Source organism: Alternaria ethzedia, assembly GCF_023757985.1.
Source record: "Alternaria ethzedia strain BMP 0044 chromosome Unknown scaffold_34, whole genome shotgun sequence".
Classification (NCBI taxonomy): Eukaryota; Fungi; Ascomycota; class Dothideomycetes; order Pleosporales; family Pleosporaceae; genus Alternaria; species Alternaria ethzedia.
Window position 1 is genome coordinate 168,396 of NW_026056227.1, and position 19,064 is coordinate 187,459.

Below are 19,064 nucleotides of genomic sequence, written 5' to 3' on the forward strand. Positions count from 1 at the left end.
ATGCTGCAAGATACGTCAACATCACGTCGCAGCATGACTCTTCAGTAGCACCCGATTCCATCTCGTCCTCGACAAAGTCTGGCACAGCCAAGCATGGCTTTCATCAACCGACACTGTCAGCGATGCCCCATCTGAGCGCAAGAGTATTGACCGTCACGCGTACCTGCAGATATCGAGACTCACACCCGTGAACTGATCAAGATCGCTTGACCGTGGTTACGTCACTCCGCTAGCATTGGCACGATGGGAGGCATCCATTTGCTGCAGCCTGCTGCGACAGCACTACTCCGCTGTTAGTGCTGGAGGCTGCGACTACCTTCAAAGTATCACGGAGGGCTTTGCTTTGTCTGGCGTTGGCGTGTCGCTAAACTCTCACATTATTCTCCGCCTGCAGTGTGGCTACCTGCACTTGCAACACCAGCTGAAAGACGAAGAAGCTCGTTTTGGTCAATCTGTACTTTGAAGCATACCCCAGGTACAACAGTACCCATTCTGAGAGACTCGTAACACAAATTACTACCTTTACCCCGAGGGCGCAATCTCAAGAAGGGGTCCAAATAGAAGGAAAAGTCTCTTGTGAGGTCACAAATAGCTTGCGATTCATCATCTCGCTCAGCTGCTGAGTTGTCACTCCTAACTCGAGGCGATACGCCGACAAGGTTCAAGGATCGGCGCGCTCGGCAAGCGATCATTCCTACAGGATGCGGAGCCATGGCTTGGCTAAACGTCATCCCTCATGCACACTGGGCCCATTCCTGAGACACCGCAACAGCCACTCGTCAAGTCCTGGTCAAGTGCCAGGCACAAAGTATATGACCTCGACCATGGCCCTCGCCTCCCTTTGTCCCGTGCAATACACCCACCTCCTGACCTCACCAACCCACCAGGCACCCGCGCCTTTGTCTAGCATTACCATCATACAAAATGGCTCCCGAATCCGCTTCCGCCATGGCTGGCCGTGCTCGAATGCGCACCGAAGAAACCGAACAAGACCGCATCACCAGAGAAAACTCAGGCTTCGCCGCATTTGAAGCAGACATGCCCAAACTCACCAGCCGTTTCAGCTTCTCCCTCAAGGACAACCTTTCCTCATATTTTGGTCGCAAGAACCCTTTCTACAACAACGTCAACCCCGAGACCGATTATGTATGGATCTTGGACACTACCGCATATCAGAATCGCCTAGGAAGGTGGAACGCCGAGTTCGTCGCTGCCTACTTCGTCAAGAACAGTGGCAAGGATCTCTCCAAGATCGTCGCATGGGTCAGTGAGAAGATCGGCTTAGCAGACGACGAGCAAGCCAGAGCAACCGTCGCACAGAGGCTCCAGCCATTTGCAGACCAGATCCTCCCCGCACATGCCGTCCAAATTGACCTTCTGGGCATCAACACCAGATTGGGTCCCAGCGGACGCGACGGCATCAGCTCCGATGTCTTGGCTATTCCAGGGAACGACTACAAGGAAGGCCAAGTCAACAAGTTCAAGGCCGTCAACGCTGATGCGACGCCATTCAACATCACTTTCGCCAAACCCAAGGGCTGGGCCATCCTTTCCGACGTGGACGACACTATCAAGAAGACGCTAACATCTTCACCCGTCGGTATCCTGACCACCACCTTCGCCGAAGAGCCAGAGCCTATCAAGGGTATGCCAGAACTGTACAGGCACATTGTACAAAAGCTCGACGACCCGCCCTTCTGGTATCTCTCAGCGTCACCATACAACCTCTACCCATTCCTTCGCAAATTCCGCGAGCAATACTACCCCAACGGCACTATGATCCTACGCGATGCGAGCTGGATGAATCTTGCCGGCTTCCTCGCAAACTTGACCCAGGGTACCGAGGCCTACAAGGTTGATCGCATCGAGAAGGTCCACGGATGGTTTCCCAAACGCAAGTTCATCCTTATCGGCGACTCGACGCAAACAGACCCTGAATCTTATGGCGAAGCCTACCGCAAGTTTGGCAAAAACTGGATCGGCGCTATTTACATCAGGAAAGTCACGGGCGTAGCGGAGATGGACGAGGGCAGGAAGAACGACCCGGAGCGATTCAAGAAGGCGTTCAAGGGTGTACCTAAGGATATCTGGTATATCTTTGAGGATGCGCAGGAGCTGTATGCGAAGATTGATGCTTTGCCTAAGATTGAGTAAGAGTTGGATTTCTAGTTCATGAACAGTATGGGTCACGAAGGAGCTCATCTTGGGCGAGCTTCTTCGTATCGTTCGGGGTGGGTCTGGCTAATGCTCTTCTGACGCTTTTTGTTTTACGCGAAGTCATACCGATGGGTCAATTTGACACATGGAGGAGAACATACTGGAGTACGGCGTCCCTTTGATTGATTACCTTACATAGCCAAGCAACACGATACCCAGTTCTTCGTTTCATCTCCAACTTTCCTATGCTCTCCTGTCCTATGCGTTTCCTGACTTCACACAGCACACACTGACACTGAAGACGATCGAAACGAAAGGGTATCCTTTGTTGTTGCCTATTTATCGGCATGACTGATGCTGGCAAGCGGCCCCATGAAGAAACGACCGCATTCAATGTCGAATTCAGGTGCATCGTACTGTACATCATTCACATTACCGCAATACTGAAGGCTCGAAAACACGTCACCGCACCTGCAACCTCAGCAATGACAATCTGGACTTGTACACAATTTCGCTGTTCAAAGTCTACAGTGCGACTACATTCTTATCTATCCAGCTGCTCGACATGGCAGCAGGCCCGCTACACCTGCAGCAACCCGGACCGATACCCCTATATGTCCTTCTCGTTCTCGTTGTCGGCATCTGCTGCTACTTCTTCTTCATAGGCACCGCCGCAGTACGGCTTTGGTTCTACAAAGGCGCCCTCGGCCCCGCCCCAGAGAAGTTCATCGTGATCAGGAATGAACCCCAAGAAGAAGACCACCATGCGGCCCCGATCCACAGCAAACACAACGAGCCCGGAACAAGCGCTGAAACCCTAAGGAAGCGGCGCATGACCGTCTTCACCCACGACTCCTTATCAGCGCCGACAGAGACTATAGCACACAGCACCGCGTTCTCCCCCCGAAACCTCTCCACCGCCACAACAACAGTCAACCTCCAAGACATCTCAGACATCTCAGACCTAGACTCGTTCACCAACCCGCAAACGCGAGCCTACCTAGCCGAAGAACGCCGCATCTCCCGCATGCCCGCCTTCGACGCCGACGACTGCGGAACAGGCGACTACTTCCCAGACATACCCCTTACAAACCGGCCTATCGAATCCAGCACCACCCATTCCGACACCCTCACTGCCTCCCATCTAGGTCTCACACCCACACCCCGCAGCAACTGGCTCACCATCTCCCCCCAATACATCGAATACCACGCCGCGCGCACCCACCTCCTCTTACGCAACCGCTCCTCCTGCATCCACGTCACCCCCGAGGGCGAACGCGCATGTCGCGAACTCCTGCAGGAAGTCACGTCTTTCCTCGTGGACATGTATCCGCACCAATTCCGTTTTCTGACGAAGACGCGCAGGAAGCATGTGCTGAATGAGCTTACAAGAGAGGATTTCGAGATAGAGCATGGATTGGAATGTCATCCGTTGGAGGTATGTGCGCGGTTATGTGCGGAGGATTTCATGGTCTGGGGCAGGAGTGAGAGTACGTTGAATTGGTATTTACAGGCTGCTACGACGCTTTTTCCGAGCGGGTATGTTGTAAGTCCGTATATGGGGAAGACGGTTGATGTGGTGGTGGGGGGCGAGGGGATGGGGAAACCAGCGATGATACCTTGGTCTGGTGAGTTGCAATTCTCTCTTCTTTCCCAAGCAGTCGCGCAACCCAAGCTAACACATATATCACAGACCTCCCCTCCATCCTCAAACTCACCCTCCCAACCCTCTCCCCTTACTCCTCCACTGGCCCCCTATCCCACACGCAGACCTTCATCCAAACCCGGCCCCTCCGCGCCACTCTAGCTTCAACACTCCACATCCCACGCCCCATGGACTTTTTCGCCGGCCACATAGCTGATCTGCAGCCAACTGAACTGCTCGTGCGTACAGAAACGCAGATGTATGCGCGTTTGCCCAAATCAGGTGCTGTAATTGTGACGACGCGGACAAGCACCGAGACATTGAGTGAAATGAAAGATAGGATGACGATGCGGGAGAAAGACGCGTTTTTGACGGAGATTGGGCAGTGGGGAGAGGAGGAGGCGAGGGTGAAAGGAAGGGATTTGTGGATTGGGGTTGTGGAACGGTGTTTGAAAGGTTAGTTATTCCTCAGTTGGGATTGTTGGTTGAACAGAGTAGGCTGACGAATTTGTGGACAGGGCAGAAAGCGTTTAGGGACGATGTAACGGTTTATAGTAGGTTGTCGGTGATGGGAGGGATTAAAGGCTGAGGCGGATAAGGTGGGCGTCGCTTGAAGCTTGAGGCAATGGGCTGTTGAGTATGATATCGCACTAGCGGTAGTCGCGTGAGGACGTATGAATGTGTAAGCTATCCAATAGACGACGTACATTCCAAACCAATCACACGACACAATCACAAAACCTCGTCGCTGTCTCCGATTTCTGCAAGTAGCGAGGTGGCTTTGTATCACAAGCCGGCTCAGTGGCGCGAATCCCAGATCGCTACCACACAACGTCCGCAAGAGTGGAGTACGAAAAAACATTTTCTCGCACACATGAGTCTAACCTGACTACTCCTCAGACACCGCATCTCACACACAAGAAAAAAAGATGGCGTACGCAATTCCCTCCAGCTCCCTCAGCATAATCGCAGCAACACCTGTCCCCTGGCTGACAGAACACCCGAAATCGAACCCCACGAATATATCCTTCACACCCACACAAAGCGTGTCCACTCCAACATCCATATCCAACTACGCACCCACCCCACAATCCACCAACCTCACCTGCTCCCCCCTCCCCCCCTCCTACGGCCCCCTACCCCCAGTCGAATACACCCCCTATTCCTTCTCCACCTGGCCTCAAATCCGGCAACCCGCTCTCTCCGCCCTCACACCAGAGCGCTACACGCTTTCTTTCCGCGACGCAAACGCTTCGTACGTTGGAAGTGGGTATCTGGGACATTACGAGCTGCGTTCGTATGATGCGGGGGAATGTGCGAGGAGGTGCGATGGGTGGGGTGATGATCTGAACATCGAGGCCATGGACGTTCAAACGCCCCCATCCGGTCTTCCAACACCACCACCAACACCCACACCCTCCCCATCACCGTCCCCCCACCCCCACCCCCAAATCTGCAACGGCTTCAACCTCTACTTCGAGCGCTCACCGTCCATCCACCTCGGTCCAAACTGCAGAGACGCAGCCAGCCGGACGATAATAAAATGTGCGCTGTGGGGCGAAGGGGTAGAGGAAGAAGGAACTACCAACACGGGGTATACGGAGTGGGACTTTAACGTTGAGATTGCGGGGTCGAATGGGTATAGACTGGGTGGTGAGGAGAAGACGTCGGAGGGTGTGAGGAGTGTGGGTAGGAATGTGGGTTGGAGTGGAGGAGGGTTGGTGGCGATTTCGGTGGCTGTCATGATGGGATGGTTGGTCGTTGGGTTTTGATGACGAAAACGAAGGTTGTGTCAGTAGGTAGCCAGGACTCAGAATGCAACACCACGGACCAAACTAAGGTCATCTCCGAACACAGCTGAAGAGGACTCTCGGGTATCATTTGGGTCTATTGTGACCTACGTTCCTATGTACAAATACAATTACTGCTCCCCATTCATAAAAAAGACGCTAGAAGCGCGGGTTATAAGTACCAACCGCTTTTCATGGCCCGTATTTCCAAACGCCGTAATGTGCACAAAACATGCTTCTACTAGAAGGCATATAGACCCCGCATGTTCCAGATCGCTTCATCAATCATGCTGGGGGTCCATTCTGCACCCGTCATCTGCCCAGCGATGCTCTCCCGCTTGTCGCGTGACAGTACTAGGAAGCGCTCGATCAGATCGCCATCAATGACGCTCTTGACCGGCGCGAAGTAGCTGCGGAAGGCGAGATGATCCCGGCCAGACAAAGGCTTATCGTCCGACCGAAGTTGAAGCTCCAGTTGTTGGAACATCTTGTGTTGTCGGCGGGAGTTGAAGGGGATGAGTGCACCAAGAGTGCCTTGGAGACCGGCCCAGAAGATGATGCGCTCACCACCAGACAGGAGAACCGTCTTTTGTATCGAGACAGGAATGTCGTTTGTGAAGTAGTGTGCAATGAGGTCAAGACGGTTCGGTGTACCGCCCAGGTAGCCCTTGTCTACTAGTAGGTCGGAGCCGTCGGGCGATTCGTCCGAAGACTCGGAAACCTTCTGGGGACAGCGCACGAGCCAGATATTACCGAACTTGTCACCACCGACTGTAGTATCGTAGTCCAGCATTTCTGATGCGGAAGTATGACGGGCGATGGTGTCGTCCACAAAAGGAATGAGACGGTTGGGGTGGACTTGGTCCTTGTGTACAACGTAGGTGACGGATTGCGCCTGGTCGGAAACAACAAGACGACTGCCTTGAGTCTTGAGATCGGTAATACGTGTCGCTACGCAGTTCGGAGCCTGAGCTTTACGGAGGACAGACTTCATACCACAGTCGTAAAGACACAGGTGACGACCAACACCAGCGATAAGCTTTCCCTTGAAAGCCAGTAGCGCTAGAGGTGGATCGCTGACCTCGGTCTCGTGGAAGAACTCCAACTCGCGGCCAGTAGGGTTAATCTTGTACACCTGTATAGAAGCAGATGTGTATTTGAAGGGATTGAAGCTCAAGTCTTTAGCGGTACCGACGGCTAGGAATGCTTCATCACCGCGGCTCTCAAAGAAGACTAAAGCAGCACTGACAAGTGACTGGTTGCCGTTGAGCTCCACTGTGTGGGTGACGGTCTTCTCGCTCACAGGGTCGACCACTTGGATGCAAGAGGCCCAGCTGCCTTGAGCCCTTGGGTATCCAAAGTCGATCGCTGGGAGTTCGTCGCCATCAGTTGTGCCATTTGCTGTATCGCCATCGGCATCCTCGATCTTCATGGGGCCGTTGATGCCGTCGGTCTCTTCCTTCTTTACACCAGCGTGTGCTATCAGCTGCTGGCGTCTATCGGCGCTAATAGTGTTGTTATCGCTCTCGATCACGTAGAAGACACCCTGGTCGTGCCATCCGACCATCTTCCTCGGGGTGTACTTGAGTGGGATGTTCTCGTAGGTCGTGTTGTCCGTCAAGTCGTTGAAGGTGAAGATTCTGTTTCGTTAGCAACTGTTCATTCCTTTTGTAGTTTTGACAAATATGAGTTGGTAACTGCTTTCAGTAGGAACAATTGGAAATTTTGTTTCAGCCTCATCTTGATTCGACGGTAGGAAACATATTTTCATCATTGCAGTTGGAGCGAAAGAAATAGGGGTGCTTACCGTAACTCATTAGCGCTGACGCAGATGATTCCCTTGAACTGAGAACCATCAAAGTTCCAAGCGGACTTGAAAGGGATGTAGTTCAAGGGTGTCAGCTGCAATACGCCGGTCCTGGGATGGGTGTAGCCTAGCCATGGCCTTGAGGTCATTGCAAGGATAGCAGGTTCGCCGGCAACAGTCACCTTCGCAAACTTGATAGGCTCGGGACCAAGGAAGCGCCTCCGGGTGTCACCGATGTCTCCAGTCATCTCATCCAGTACTGATCGAATGTATACACCGCTTCGAAGACCAATGTGCAAGAACTGGCTGTATCCACGGGGCGACTTGTCTGTCATGAGGTTGATAGTCAGGTCGCTCGGCGGTGATGTAAGAGCTTGAACAGAGATGCTTCGTAGGATGTTGCCTTCCATGTCAGGACTCAGATTGAATATCCGGACAGTCTGGTCGCTGCAGCCGACAGCCAAGAAGAAAGCTCGCACGCTACCCTCCGGAACATCGGGCATCGCCAGGCAGTTGATGGTGCTGTCCAGGGCAATCTCCTCCTCGGCCATGGCAAGTGAACCATCGGAGTCGCACTCAAAGTACAAGATCTGGCCTGAACTCAGCGCGATGGCAACCTGTCGGTTGTTGGTGGCGCAGGCTACGATGGTACGATGGGCTGGGGGTTGCCAATCAGTCAAACTAGCATGTGTCGCGCTCGCATCTTCGTTGGGAAACTGGATACCCTGAATGTGGCGGATACCCTTGGGATGGATCTGGATGATACAGTCCTCACCAAATTGTTGCACACCGAGCGTGTTCGTATCTGGGAGGAAGCCAGTGTTAGAGGCTTCCTCGACATCATCGCCGATTTTCAGAACTAATGTTCTGCTGTGAAGGCACATGACGATGAGGGTGTCAGTCTCGTCTTCGCTGGTGAGCTTTGTAGTCCAAACATCTGACGCGTTTTGCGGCAAAGGCGACTCGATGAGGTCCAAAACCTCTAGAGCATTCCTGGTGGTGCGGAACGAACTTCGGCCTCCTGTGCCATTGATCGTGTAAACCTGTGGCGCGTCTTCGAGGGCAGGGTTGGCAACCTCCATACCCATGATTGGGTTCAGACTGGCCATCGACTCTACCGCTGTGAGGTTGACCAGGGCTCGAGGCTTGAAGAAAGGAGGCGCGAAAGCAGTCTCCGGATCGACAGGGAACTGGTCGCTCTCGAACACGGGGTCCTCTGTCTCGTCTCCCAATGACTCGAGCTCGTACAGGATGCGGTCCCCAGATTCGCAGGCAGCATACACGAAACCTGCCCTGAGAATGCAGATGCTGGTGACGACAGGAATAGTATCAAAGTACTTGATCTTAATCTTGTCGACTGTGCCATTTGTTGCTTCCACGGTAAGCTTGAAGACATCGCCGTCCTCTGTTTGTAGGAGGTAGAAGAAATCGCCGCCCTTCAGAGAGTACAGGGTACCGGCAACAATCATGCGCTTACGGTTGGGGTCTTCGGTCGCTCCCTCACGGCGGGGGATAGCCAGTCGGTGGACACTCGACTTGTTGTTGAAGATACGGCGGTAGGTGATGCTGTCTTCTCCACAGCACAGGACACCGCTTGGGGCGTTTGGACCTCCTGGTACCCGGAAGAGGGTATTGGCGGTTCGATCAACTGGCTCTGACCATTTCCGGACGATGTGGTTGAGACCAAGGTCCAGCTCGTAGTATACCAGCTCCTTCTTGATCTCGTCGTACGCTTCGCCGGTAGGATCGGTCTCGGAGTTGGAGTAGTCCACCTCGAGAGTAGCGAACATGGGGTTGTCGTATCCGACATCAAGCCCGATGAGGCAGTACACTAGCGTCTGTGGCTTGTGTGCCTCTAGCGGTGAGGAGATGGCGATGTCCGTCTGGCCACTTCGGGTGAGAATGTAGACAAGCTTGTTCTTCTCCGTTGAGGCGATCATGATAGCGCGCCCTTTCGGGTCGGCTGCCAGATACTCGCCCGGCACTACGCGTCGTATTCCAGACTTGCCGAACGTCTCGAAGTGGACCGTCTTGAAGGTGTGCTCATCGGGCATGTACTCATACGTGACTAACCGTCCTGAATCGGTGGTTATGACGATATGGTCTGACGGAGTCAGCAGAGGTTCTTGTTAATTGCAATCCAGTCCACCGCGGGCTCAGTGAGCTGGGAGCTCGGAGGTGTCGTGTGCTTTGAAAATCACTATACTGCTTGTAGCGGGGAAGTAGGACTGACATACCTTTGGTTCCGCCCGCGATCCTGAACTTGGCGATGCGGCGAATGATGCCAAAGACATCCTGCGAGTAGAGCTCTTGGAAGCCCTTCTGCCGCCGCGAGACCTCCAAGATAGCCAGCCGTGAGCCGCTCGCTGTGAGGATTTGCTGCTTTCCGTTTCCGAGAAAGTCGCCGGAGATGGCGTCCTGTGTGGCTGTGGGCTGTTTGACCGTCAAGGCGTACAGGGACATGGAAGAGAAGCTCGTCATGATGGGCGGCGGTGGGCGCTGGCCCAGTTACTCTCGTCGCGTCGAGGTCTTGAGCGCGTGTGGGAAAAGTTCAAAATTAAGTCGCGACAATCGAATGTAATGCTCGAGCTTGCAGAGTGTAGTGCGCGCCGGTGTCAGGCAGCGCGGCTGAAGAGTTGCGGGCGCAAGTTGTCGAGGCTCGTGAGAAAGATTTACGCGCGAAGAGGCCAGAGCTTCTCGGCCTAGTGTCGGTCCGCCCTGGCCAATTGGTGGGATGGGCCCCACTAAAATTTCATGTCGCAAAGTCCTCGAAGGCGCATACAGACGACGCTCTCGATAACTGATACAGTCACGACACCGTATATACACCATGAAGCGCAAAGTTGGCGCCCTAGAGAAGCTCGAGTCGGACCATGCGGCACTCCGGTTCAAGCTGAAGCGAGACCCCCAATCGTACAGAGACGACTTCGAGCAGCAGTACCAGCAGTACCGAACCCTTCTCGACCTGTTCCTTGCCGACCCCAGCACCTCAGACAGTGGTCTGGTTGCGCTGAAGGATCTTATTGAGTTCGTTTCGCACACTTCGGACCTCTACCCCGATGTCGCATCCGAGTTCCCCAGGGATCTCGAGCTTCTGCTCACCCACCATGAGGTACTTGAGTATGATCTGAGGGACAAGATCGTCGGCGCATACTGCTTGCTCAAGCGGAAGGAAGTCATAGACTCGGTCAAACTCCTCAACACACTGTTCCCGCTCCTTGTGGCGACGAACAGCAAGAGTCTGCGACAATTGCTCTATACCAAGATTATCTCAGATCTACGTTCGTCCAACGCGAAGACTGTGAACCACAAGCTCAACAAGTCTATGCAAACGGCACTTTACAAGTACGCAGTATCCTCTCAATGCTTGGCGTTCCCAACTAACCGTCCCAAGTCTCTTAGAATCCGACACCTCCTCGCCGAAGGGTCTCTGGGCCGTGAAGATCACCAGAGAGTTGTGGAAACGACAGATATGGACAGATGCGCGCGCCGTAGAGGTCATGCGACTGGCAGCACTGAGCGACAACGAAAAGACCATCTCGGGCGGCCTCAGGTTCTTCCTCGGTGGTGATCAGGAGCGAGAAGCCGCCGCAGAGGAAAGCAGCGATGACGACAACGATGTGGACATTGGAAAGCTGAAGCACGCGGCCGGAATCAACAAGAAGAGCAAGAAGAAGGCGCGCGACATCAAGTCCGCAGCTGTGTCTCTCAAGAAGAAGGCAAAGAAGAAGAATGCACCCCACCCCCTCAACTTCAGTGCGCTACACCTTCTCCACGATCCTCAAGGCTTCGCCGAAACCGTCTTCTCAAAGCACATCCAGAACACCAAGAACAAGCTTGCTCTCGAGACAAAGCTACTGGCACTGCAGCTTGTCACTCGCCTCGTTGGATTACATCAGCTCACAGTCCTTCCGCTATACTCATACTTCTTGAAGCACCTCACTCCTCGGCAAGCCTCAGTCACCACTTACTTGGCGTGCTTAGCGCAAGCGACACATTCATATGTACCGCCAGACGTACTTGAGCCACTTGTGCAGAAGATCGCGAACGAGTTCGTGTCAGAAGCCTCAGCCTCTGAGGTCGCGGCAGCAGGTCTGAATTCCATTCGTGAGATCTGCGCTCGTCAGCCATTGGCCATGACAGATACTCTGCTTCAAGACTTGGTCATGGTAAGTTGGCTCCTTGAAATCCGATGCCATACTCTATACTAACGCTTATTAGTACCGCAAATCAAAAGACAAGGGCACAATGATGGCCGCCAAAGGTCTGCTCTCCCTCTACCGCGAGGTCGGCGCCGACCTCCTCAAGAAACGCGATCGTGGCAAGGACGCGACAATGGGTATCCGCGCTGGTACTATCAAAGAACGTCGCTATGGTGAAGAAGCTATTGGAGAGGTTGAGGGCATCGAGTTGCTCGAGAAATGGAAGGAAGAGGAGCGCAGGAAGAAGCTCATAGAGGCTGGTCTGGATCCCGACGCCGACAACGGCGACGTCGACCTCGACGACGAAGACGACTGGAAGAAGTGGGACGTGGAGAGCGAGGGCGACAGCGACGACTCAGGCGGCTGGATCAACGTCGAAAGCGACGGCGAAGACATCCAAATCAGCGACTCTGAAGACGAAAAGGACAAGAAGGAACGGCCCGCAAAGAAAGCCAAGCTCGACAGCGCCACCCCGGGCCCATCCGACGACAAAGAAAACTCCAAGAGCGTCGAACCAGAAACCAAGTCCCTCTCCAAACTCCTCACAACCACCATCCTCACCCCCGCCGACCTCAAACAACTCCAAGCCCTCCGCGCCTCCAGCACAATAACCTCCACCCTCGCCGGCTCCTCCAAGCGCGCCCAGCTCCTCGCCGCCCGCCACGCCGACGAAGCCATCACCGCCGAGACCATCGAGCTCGCCGCCAAAATCGGCAAGAAGAACACCAAGGAAGAGAAGATTGCTCTTGCCAGGGCCGACCGCGAGACGAATCATACTTCCAAAGCGGCGAAGCACCAGGCCAAGAAGGAGGAAGCGGGTAAGAGTACGACGAACAAGGAGAAGGCAAGGAAGAAGAATTTCCTTATGACGCTGGGTAAGGCGAGGTTTAAGAATAAGCGCAGTTTGGGTGATGTTAAGAGGACGATGCAGGGGCATGTTGAGAGGAAGAAGAGGGGTGGGAAGAGGGGGAATAAGGGAAATTAGGTGGGGTTGTTGAGGTGTGCGTAGATGAGGTTTATGCTGGGTTAAGCATCGTTATATGTATGAAAATGTTCTTTCATGAAAGACGAATGGAAAAGGGGAAAAGTAACTTGATACCCAGATAGAATATGGATCATGAAACATGAGTTATCCCGTTCCTGAGTAGTCCTAGGACTTGACGTGAAGTACGAAATCATCTCCTTCGACGCCAATTACACACACTACCCGCTTCTGGTCCGTCTACCATGGCCTTTTCTCCCCACACTACACGGGGAACACATATACATTCTGTCCAAATACCCTCAGCTCCCAACAAACACCACCTATCCTTCGTGTACCCAGTCTCTGCGCAGCTCTCACATGCATGCTGTCCAGTCCACTCACTCGTTCACAGTCGGTGTCGCATCATCATTCGCTTCAGCTTCCCCGCCCTCACCAGCAACGCGTCGTTCGAAGCGGAAGACCGGTCTTTGGGTACCAAAGTCACTCGAGCTCTCACTGCGGAAGCTGCTTGAAGCGTTCTTGGTACCCGGGGCTTGGAGTTTGCCGTGCTCCGAGCTCAGGACAGGTCGTATAGGGGTGATATGCTTGCTGCGGGAAGAAGAATGCTTGCCGTTGCCATGTTGAGACGAAGCGCCATCCTTGGTAGTTGGTGTGATTGGAGAGCTGGCGGAGAGGGGCGGTAATTTTGTTGGAGTTCCCAGGTCTTTGGGAGGAGTAAACGGTTGACTCGTGTAGTTTATAGTCACCGGGCTATTCTTGGCCGCCTTCGACATCTGTTCAAGTGTCTGTGGGGCTTCCCGTCGAACAGGTGTAATGAGATTACCCTTGTATCTCGTTGACGTTGCTCCCGGGTCGGTGATCGACTGTGGTGGGGTTTTGACGACAGCGTTGTCTGCGCCCGCTTTTCCCTGGATGGAATGACGAGACGTTGTTGCACTCGGAAGTATACTCGCGGGATCAGCTATCCTTACATTAGAGGTGCTCGCCACCGGCGACGATTGAGGTGCGACCGCGAACGCATCCGCAACGCCATGCCCTGTACCATCCTGCCACATGTCGGCATCAGCAGAAAGAGCCTGACGCACTGTATGGTCTTTTTCACTCTGAACCTTCATCGCAGGAGTGATGATAGGCTGTGGGTGGGTCGCCAGATTGACAGCGCCGTCACCGTTATTCTTCGTTCTCTTGCGCGAGCTCTGTGATTCAGCCTCCATCCAAGCACTCATATACTGATTCTGGATCTGAACCATCATCGATATCTCATTTTGTAGACCCTTTTTGTCGGTAGAGTGAGGATAGACTTGCAGCAAGGATGTAATAAGCGAGGTGTGCTCGATGAGGTGACTGACGAGCAGGTTGGGATCTGGGTCTCGATGTACCGTCGGCCTGTGGATGTTATGTTGATCAACGTTGTGTACACTCGATGCGGGCGTGGCATTCGACTGCGCGGTTGGACGGCTCGATTTCGGTCGAGCATGCCGCTGGTGTTCTTTGGCTTCACCATCGCTGGTTTCAGCAAGGTCAGCATCGGCGAACTTCCTCTTCTGTGGTGAAGTTCGTGAGTACTCTTGGATGTGATGGACAGCTCTCCTACGGAGCGAGTTCTCGTTCTGAGAGGGAACCATTGGCAAGACGTATGTGTTGGAAGGAACTTGAACATGATAGTGTTGCGCATATGCTGGTTGGTGTTGTGGCGCGTGTTGCGCAAGAACCGGCGCGGAGAGTGGATACTGTACTTCAAAAGGTACATTGAGGGTGTGTCGGCCCCATGCTGCGTTCGGGCTGACTTCAGGCGCGGCAGTGATCTTCGCGCTCATCATTCGATAGATATCGTGACTCTGGTGCCCGGTGAATGTGCTACCGTTCGCAGGCATGGCTGCCAGTGCTGGTCTAGAGACACCGTAACTGTATAGTTCCCTATATCCGTTGCCGATGAACTGATGCGGTTCTGACAGCTTCTTGTGTTTCTGTCTGCGCTTCGGGGCTCGCGTTGCTCGCCGTGGAGGTGGTGAGGTACCATCGACGATGATTGGATTATGGCTGCTGCCGCTCATGTTTGCGAAAGGCTTAGGTGCAAGCCTTCGCAGGGCGGAGGAGACTGTTCGATCGGTGGGATCAGTCGAGCCTTGTCGTTCCTTCGCCGTCGTGATGGTGAGTACCACTGGAGATTCGCCGGTACTCGGGGATGTGAGACTGAGATCATGCTCACTAATATTGCCGGAGAGCGCCATTCTAGGAGGAGTTTCTGGCACCCTTCGATTCTTCTGAGCTTTGTCGACCTTCTTGACGCTGGGAACGATGATATGTATGGTGTCGCTCGCCTGTCGGAGCGGTCTGGGCTGTCCAATGCCAGCCGTGTCTGGCTCTGCGTTTGCAGTGCCTCGCCGAGTGGACACCATGATGTTCAGTGTCTGTCCTGGTTCGTCAGGCCTTCACCGCTCAGTTGATTTCAAATTCTACTCACCAGTTCCCAACTATCACGTCGCCGAAATGGTACAGCGCTGTGCCGGATTAGGGTGGTGAAGATGAGAACGTGATTACTGGCGACGCTCTTCTTGCGTACGCGAGGTGGAGCGAACCCGACGACGATAGCGGCGAAGGAGAGGACGGAGAGCGAAGTGATGAGTCGCAAACGAACTCATGATGTTGCCTACATGTATGTAGAAGGTGCACTATGTGTGGGAAGGGACATCCACTGTTTGAAAGGAAGGCGCGACGCACCGCGATCAACAGCAAGAGCGAAATCTCAGCATAACACATCGTAAACGAAGACAAGTGGAATGAAAGACGAGACGAAAAAGAAAGAGAACGATACCTCATGCGCTCGCCGTTGGTGCTTCGCGCGGCAGCTCTCATCCTGCGGTCAGAAACGCGCGAAGTTTAACCAGCTCTTCCACATCTTCCCCATCATTGACGACGCGATCGATAGCACCATTATCCCAAGCGATGCCATGCCAAAGCAGCACACCCACATCTCTCATCACTCTCACATCCCCCATCCGAGCTTCCAATTCAGGTATGGCATCGATCAAGCGCGACCAAAACAGCTCACGAAGTTGCGTCGCACCGTTGAAGTAGGTCCATTTGGGCCCTGATTTTGCGGGATCTTGTGAGATGGTTCCAAGGAGATGCTCGAGACCGTACAGGCAGGTCCCGAAAGGTAAGTATTCCGCCTCCGCCCAGTCCACCAGGCCTGTGATCTCCCAGGTATCGTGGTCAACCAGAATATTGGATGGGATGAGGTCCCCGTGATTGAGTACTACTGGGTAGTCTTCCATCCGCTGTATCGCGCGCATTGTTTCTCTCGCTCTTTCGCGTAGATATGCATCCGGTAGCTCACTAGCCAGTCTCTCAAGTCTAGAGATCATCGTTGAGCCGACCTTGCCGCGGCACTGCGTGAGCATCGATGGATGCTCATCCATAGGTGAATCTGCTCGTACCGTTCGGGTGATATCATGTACTTCCCGTGGTGAGTGCCAGTTTTGCGCGATAAGATCCGCGAAACTTGTGATGAGGCGCTCCAGCCGCTTTGCTGCTCTATCATCGAGTGAGTGTCCATGCTGCTGTAATCGGCTCAGCGGCGTGCCGTCAACCTTCTTCATCTCATATGCGCAAATGCCTCTGGGTAGTGTTAAACCGAGATCCTCGATGGTGGGGGCTAGTGCTGGAAGCGCCGTGCTGGCAGCGCGTACAATGTTGTGGTCGAGGGCGTGCTGCGGCGGCCGAAGCTGGACGATGAGAGTAGGCTCATCCTCACAATCCACCTCTGCGGTAGCCTGATGCCGGGTGTGTTCCATCGCAAAAGCAACTTTTGGTGGCGTGACCAGAAGGGTGTAGCTACAATAACCCTGTTCGCTATACTCATCAACTTCATAGTCTCCATAGCGATCTCGCACAGCTTTCAGGCAAATATCCTTATCCTCCAAATGCAATCCGAAGCGATTCCAGAAGTTTGGGGACGTCATCGATGGTGCAACCTGAGCGTGTTTGGGATGAAGCCCAAGGACTCGAGCCCCGTCGCGAGTTTGAGGCGACGCGAATCATCCCGTCTCGCATCATCAGTGACATTCTGCCGTAAACCCTGTCGCGACAAACAAGAGAGCTAGAAGTCAAATGGTGTGTCGCACACAGTCGTGGTTCGTTGAGAGTTTGCACGTGGAAGTTGGCGTGGGAGGAAGCAACGAGGGAAGCGGGGATGTGGGGTGAACAGTCGCTCCCACGTAAGCGGACGAGGCGTCGTCGCAATCTTCTCCACTTTCCACCCATCACACCAGCCTAGTCGGAAGGTCAAACGCTACTCGACCATGGCGGAAGAGCCGACAGTGTCTCTACAGTCTGGCGGGCTCCAGCCTGGCCATGACATCTTTTGCACACCCAATAACGACTCGTTTCATGCGAGTGGCCTATACTCTGAACTGGATGTCGTTCAGCAGGAGATTCGCCTTGTCAAACTCTGGCCTGGCAGTGGAGACGATGTCATCGAGTGCACACTGCTCCCGGGTGCCCCATTGCTCGATCTGAAAGGACGATACACGGCTCCATCGTATTGCGCTGGGTCTGCAAAGAATACCGAGCCCATCATTCTCAACGGTACAACCTTCAACGTGTTCGCAAATCTGGCACATGCTCTGAGGGAAGTCCGTCAATTTTGGAGCACTACATACGGTGACAGAGAGTGTCGACTGTGGATTGATCAGATCTCCATAAATCAGTACGACATTAACGAGAGATCACACCAGGTTCGGTTCATGCGCGAAATCTACCAATATTCAGAACAAGTCCTTGTCTGCCTGTCAACCAAGAACGACGATCCGAGAGGCATGCTCTGGCTTATTCAGTTAGCTAGAGACCTTGGTACTGGCGAGTGCGATAGCATACCCATGCCGGAAAGTCAGATCTCGACCGATGGTACATACAATACTTGGCAGGATGAATCCTTCGCCAGTAGGGCTATAGGCGCCCACGATTCTGCCTTGAAAAGTTACATCAGTCATAACTCGGGGAGCGTGGAGTTCTTGGAGGGATGCCGTGCTTCCTACAATGTCATTGGAGCACCCTGGTTTACTAGAGCCTGGGTCTTCCAAGAGTTCATTGTAGCGGCAAAGGTTCAGTTCATGTATAGCGGAGTATATGCGTCCTGGGAGATGATCCGGCCAGCATTGAAAGCTATATGTCAGGAGCGGAATTACTTGTTTGTTGTGGAAACTCCTCGACAACGTCGCTCTCTTTCATCCAGTGTCTGGCGGAGTCTGAACGCTCCCTTGAACAGAGTGGCATTGGCAACCGAGAGCAAATCCAATTGGCGTGGGAAAATGGACTTGAAGAGGCTATTGAGACATTCTCGGGCCTGCGATGCTTCTGATCCTAGAGACAAAGTGTTTGCATACGTTGGTCTGACAGATCCGGCTTATGGCATTCTGCCAAACTATTCTCACTCTATCAATCAAGTCCTCATCGATTCGACCATAAGAATCATAAAGACTGAGAATAGCCTGGAAGTACTAGAGCATGCTATAGATTCAGCACCACCTCTTGACCCTAGTTTACCATCGTGGGTGGTTGATTGGAGGCGTAACTGTGTTTACCCCCGCGACGATGATCACTTGCGATCGTATCATCCTGAATTGGAGAAGGTTCAGGCCAATGCTTCCTTCCACGAACCTGAAACCCTAAGTGGTCTTCCGCGGGCGTTGCAAGTCGACGGAATCTTTGTCAATAGACAACACATTTTCATAGGTAAACAAAACCAATCCTATATCATGAGAAGTATTCTTACACGTTTTTAGAACTTAATGATCGTGACTACAGTATCGATGGGCTTTGCGACGAGGAATGGTTGCTGAAAGGCCTTACGGGGCGAGTATTCTTGCGTAGTCAGGGAGACAATCGTTATATTCTGTTACCAATGAGACCAATGAGACCATTCAGGAGGGCTGTAGATGATGAAATTGAGGCAAGAAGGCGTGGGAATTGGCGAACCATATACATAATCTGATGAAACCCACTAATATTATCTTTTGGCTGCGATACGCGTCGGGCCTCTCGCCTCAACTAGAAATAGACGCCGTTCATTGTGACGATCTGTCATAGTTGTTGCACATGTTCCTTAGCTGCATAGTATACACTATGCAAACTTACAGTCGACATGGGTTTCACAGCCACACGATAGCATCTGCTGTGTAGACTCCCTGTTCATGCAAAACGCTTACCGACCATGGATTAAAATCAGTCAGGCTGAAGAAGAAGCATCAAACAATCATCAATTCCGGCCGACGAACTAGGACTTCAACAAGACATAGAATACCAGACTCAATAAAGCTTCTCATACGACGTGTCGACAAAGAACGAGAATAAGATGCAGACGTGCAATATATGTGCAGATCAAGGGGCCTGCTCCCACATATATGAGAGCTACAGTACGGAAGATTCTCAATACATTGCCGTGGCGCCTACGACAGTACGAGGGACCATCGATGCT

The 19,064-nt window shown here is 53.2% G+C and overlaps 5 protein-coding genes across 5 annotated transcripts; 3 read left to right on the forward strand and 2 right to left on the reverse strand.

The window, feature by feature from the left end:
• Positions 1-924: 924 nt before the first annotated feature.
• On the forward strand, positions 925-2,154 carry J4E87_009352 (uncharacterized protein; the record flags this gene model as incomplete). Its single annotated transcript, XM_049380929.1, has 1 exon — positions 925-2,154. The coding sequence occupies one exon, from the start codon at positions 925-927 to the stop codon at positions 2,152-2,154; it is 1,230 nt and encodes a 409-aa protein (XP_049229355.1).
• Positions 2,155-2,722: 568 nt separating this feature from the next.
• J4E87_009353 (uncharacterized protein) lies at positions 2,723-4,093 on the forward strand (the record flags this gene model as incomplete). The annotated part of the gene is made up of 3 exons (XM_049380930.1): positions 2,723-3,647; positions 3,851-4,041; positions 4,085-4,093. The coding sequence occupies 3 exons, from the start codon at positions 2,723-2,725 to the stop codon at positions 4,091-4,093; spliced, it is 1,125 nt and encodes a 374-aa protein (XP_049229356.1).
• Positions 4,094-5,833: 1,740 nt separating this feature from the next.
• On the reverse strand, positions 5,834-9,880 carry J4E87_009354 (uncharacterized protein; the record flags this gene model as incomplete). Its single annotated transcript, XM_049380931.1, has 3 exons — positions 5,834-7,232; positions 7,400-9,503; positions 9,637-9,880. The coding sequence occupies 3 exons, from the start codon at positions 9,878-9,880 to the stop codon at positions 5,834-5,836; spliced, it is 3,747 nt and encodes a 1,248-aa protein (XP_049229357.1).
• A 349-nt stretch (positions 9,881-10,229) lies between these two features.
• On the forward strand, positions 10,230-12,586 carry J4E87_009355 (uncharacterized protein; the record flags this gene model as incomplete). The annotated part of the gene is made up of 3 exons (XM_049380932.1): positions 10,230-10,744; positions 10,794-11,568; positions 11,621-12,586. The coding sequence occupies 3 exons, from the start codon at positions 10,230-10,232 to the stop codon at positions 12,584-12,586; spliced, it is 2,256 nt and encodes a 751-aa protein (XP_049229358.1).
• Positions 12,587-12,963: 377 nt separating this feature from the next.
• J4E87_009356 (uncharacterized protein) lies at positions 12,964-16,460 on the reverse strand (the record flags this gene model as incomplete). The annotated part of the gene is made up of 5 exons (XM_049380933.1): positions 12,964-13,494; positions 13,558-14,997; positions 15,051-15,223; positions 15,555-16,423; positions 16,456-16,460. 5 exons carry the CDS (start codon positions 16,458-16,460, stop codon positions 12,964-12,966), a joined length of 3,018 nt encoding a protein of 1,005 aa, XP_049229359.1.
• Between the last annotated feature and the right edge of the window lie 2,604 nt (positions 16,461-19,064).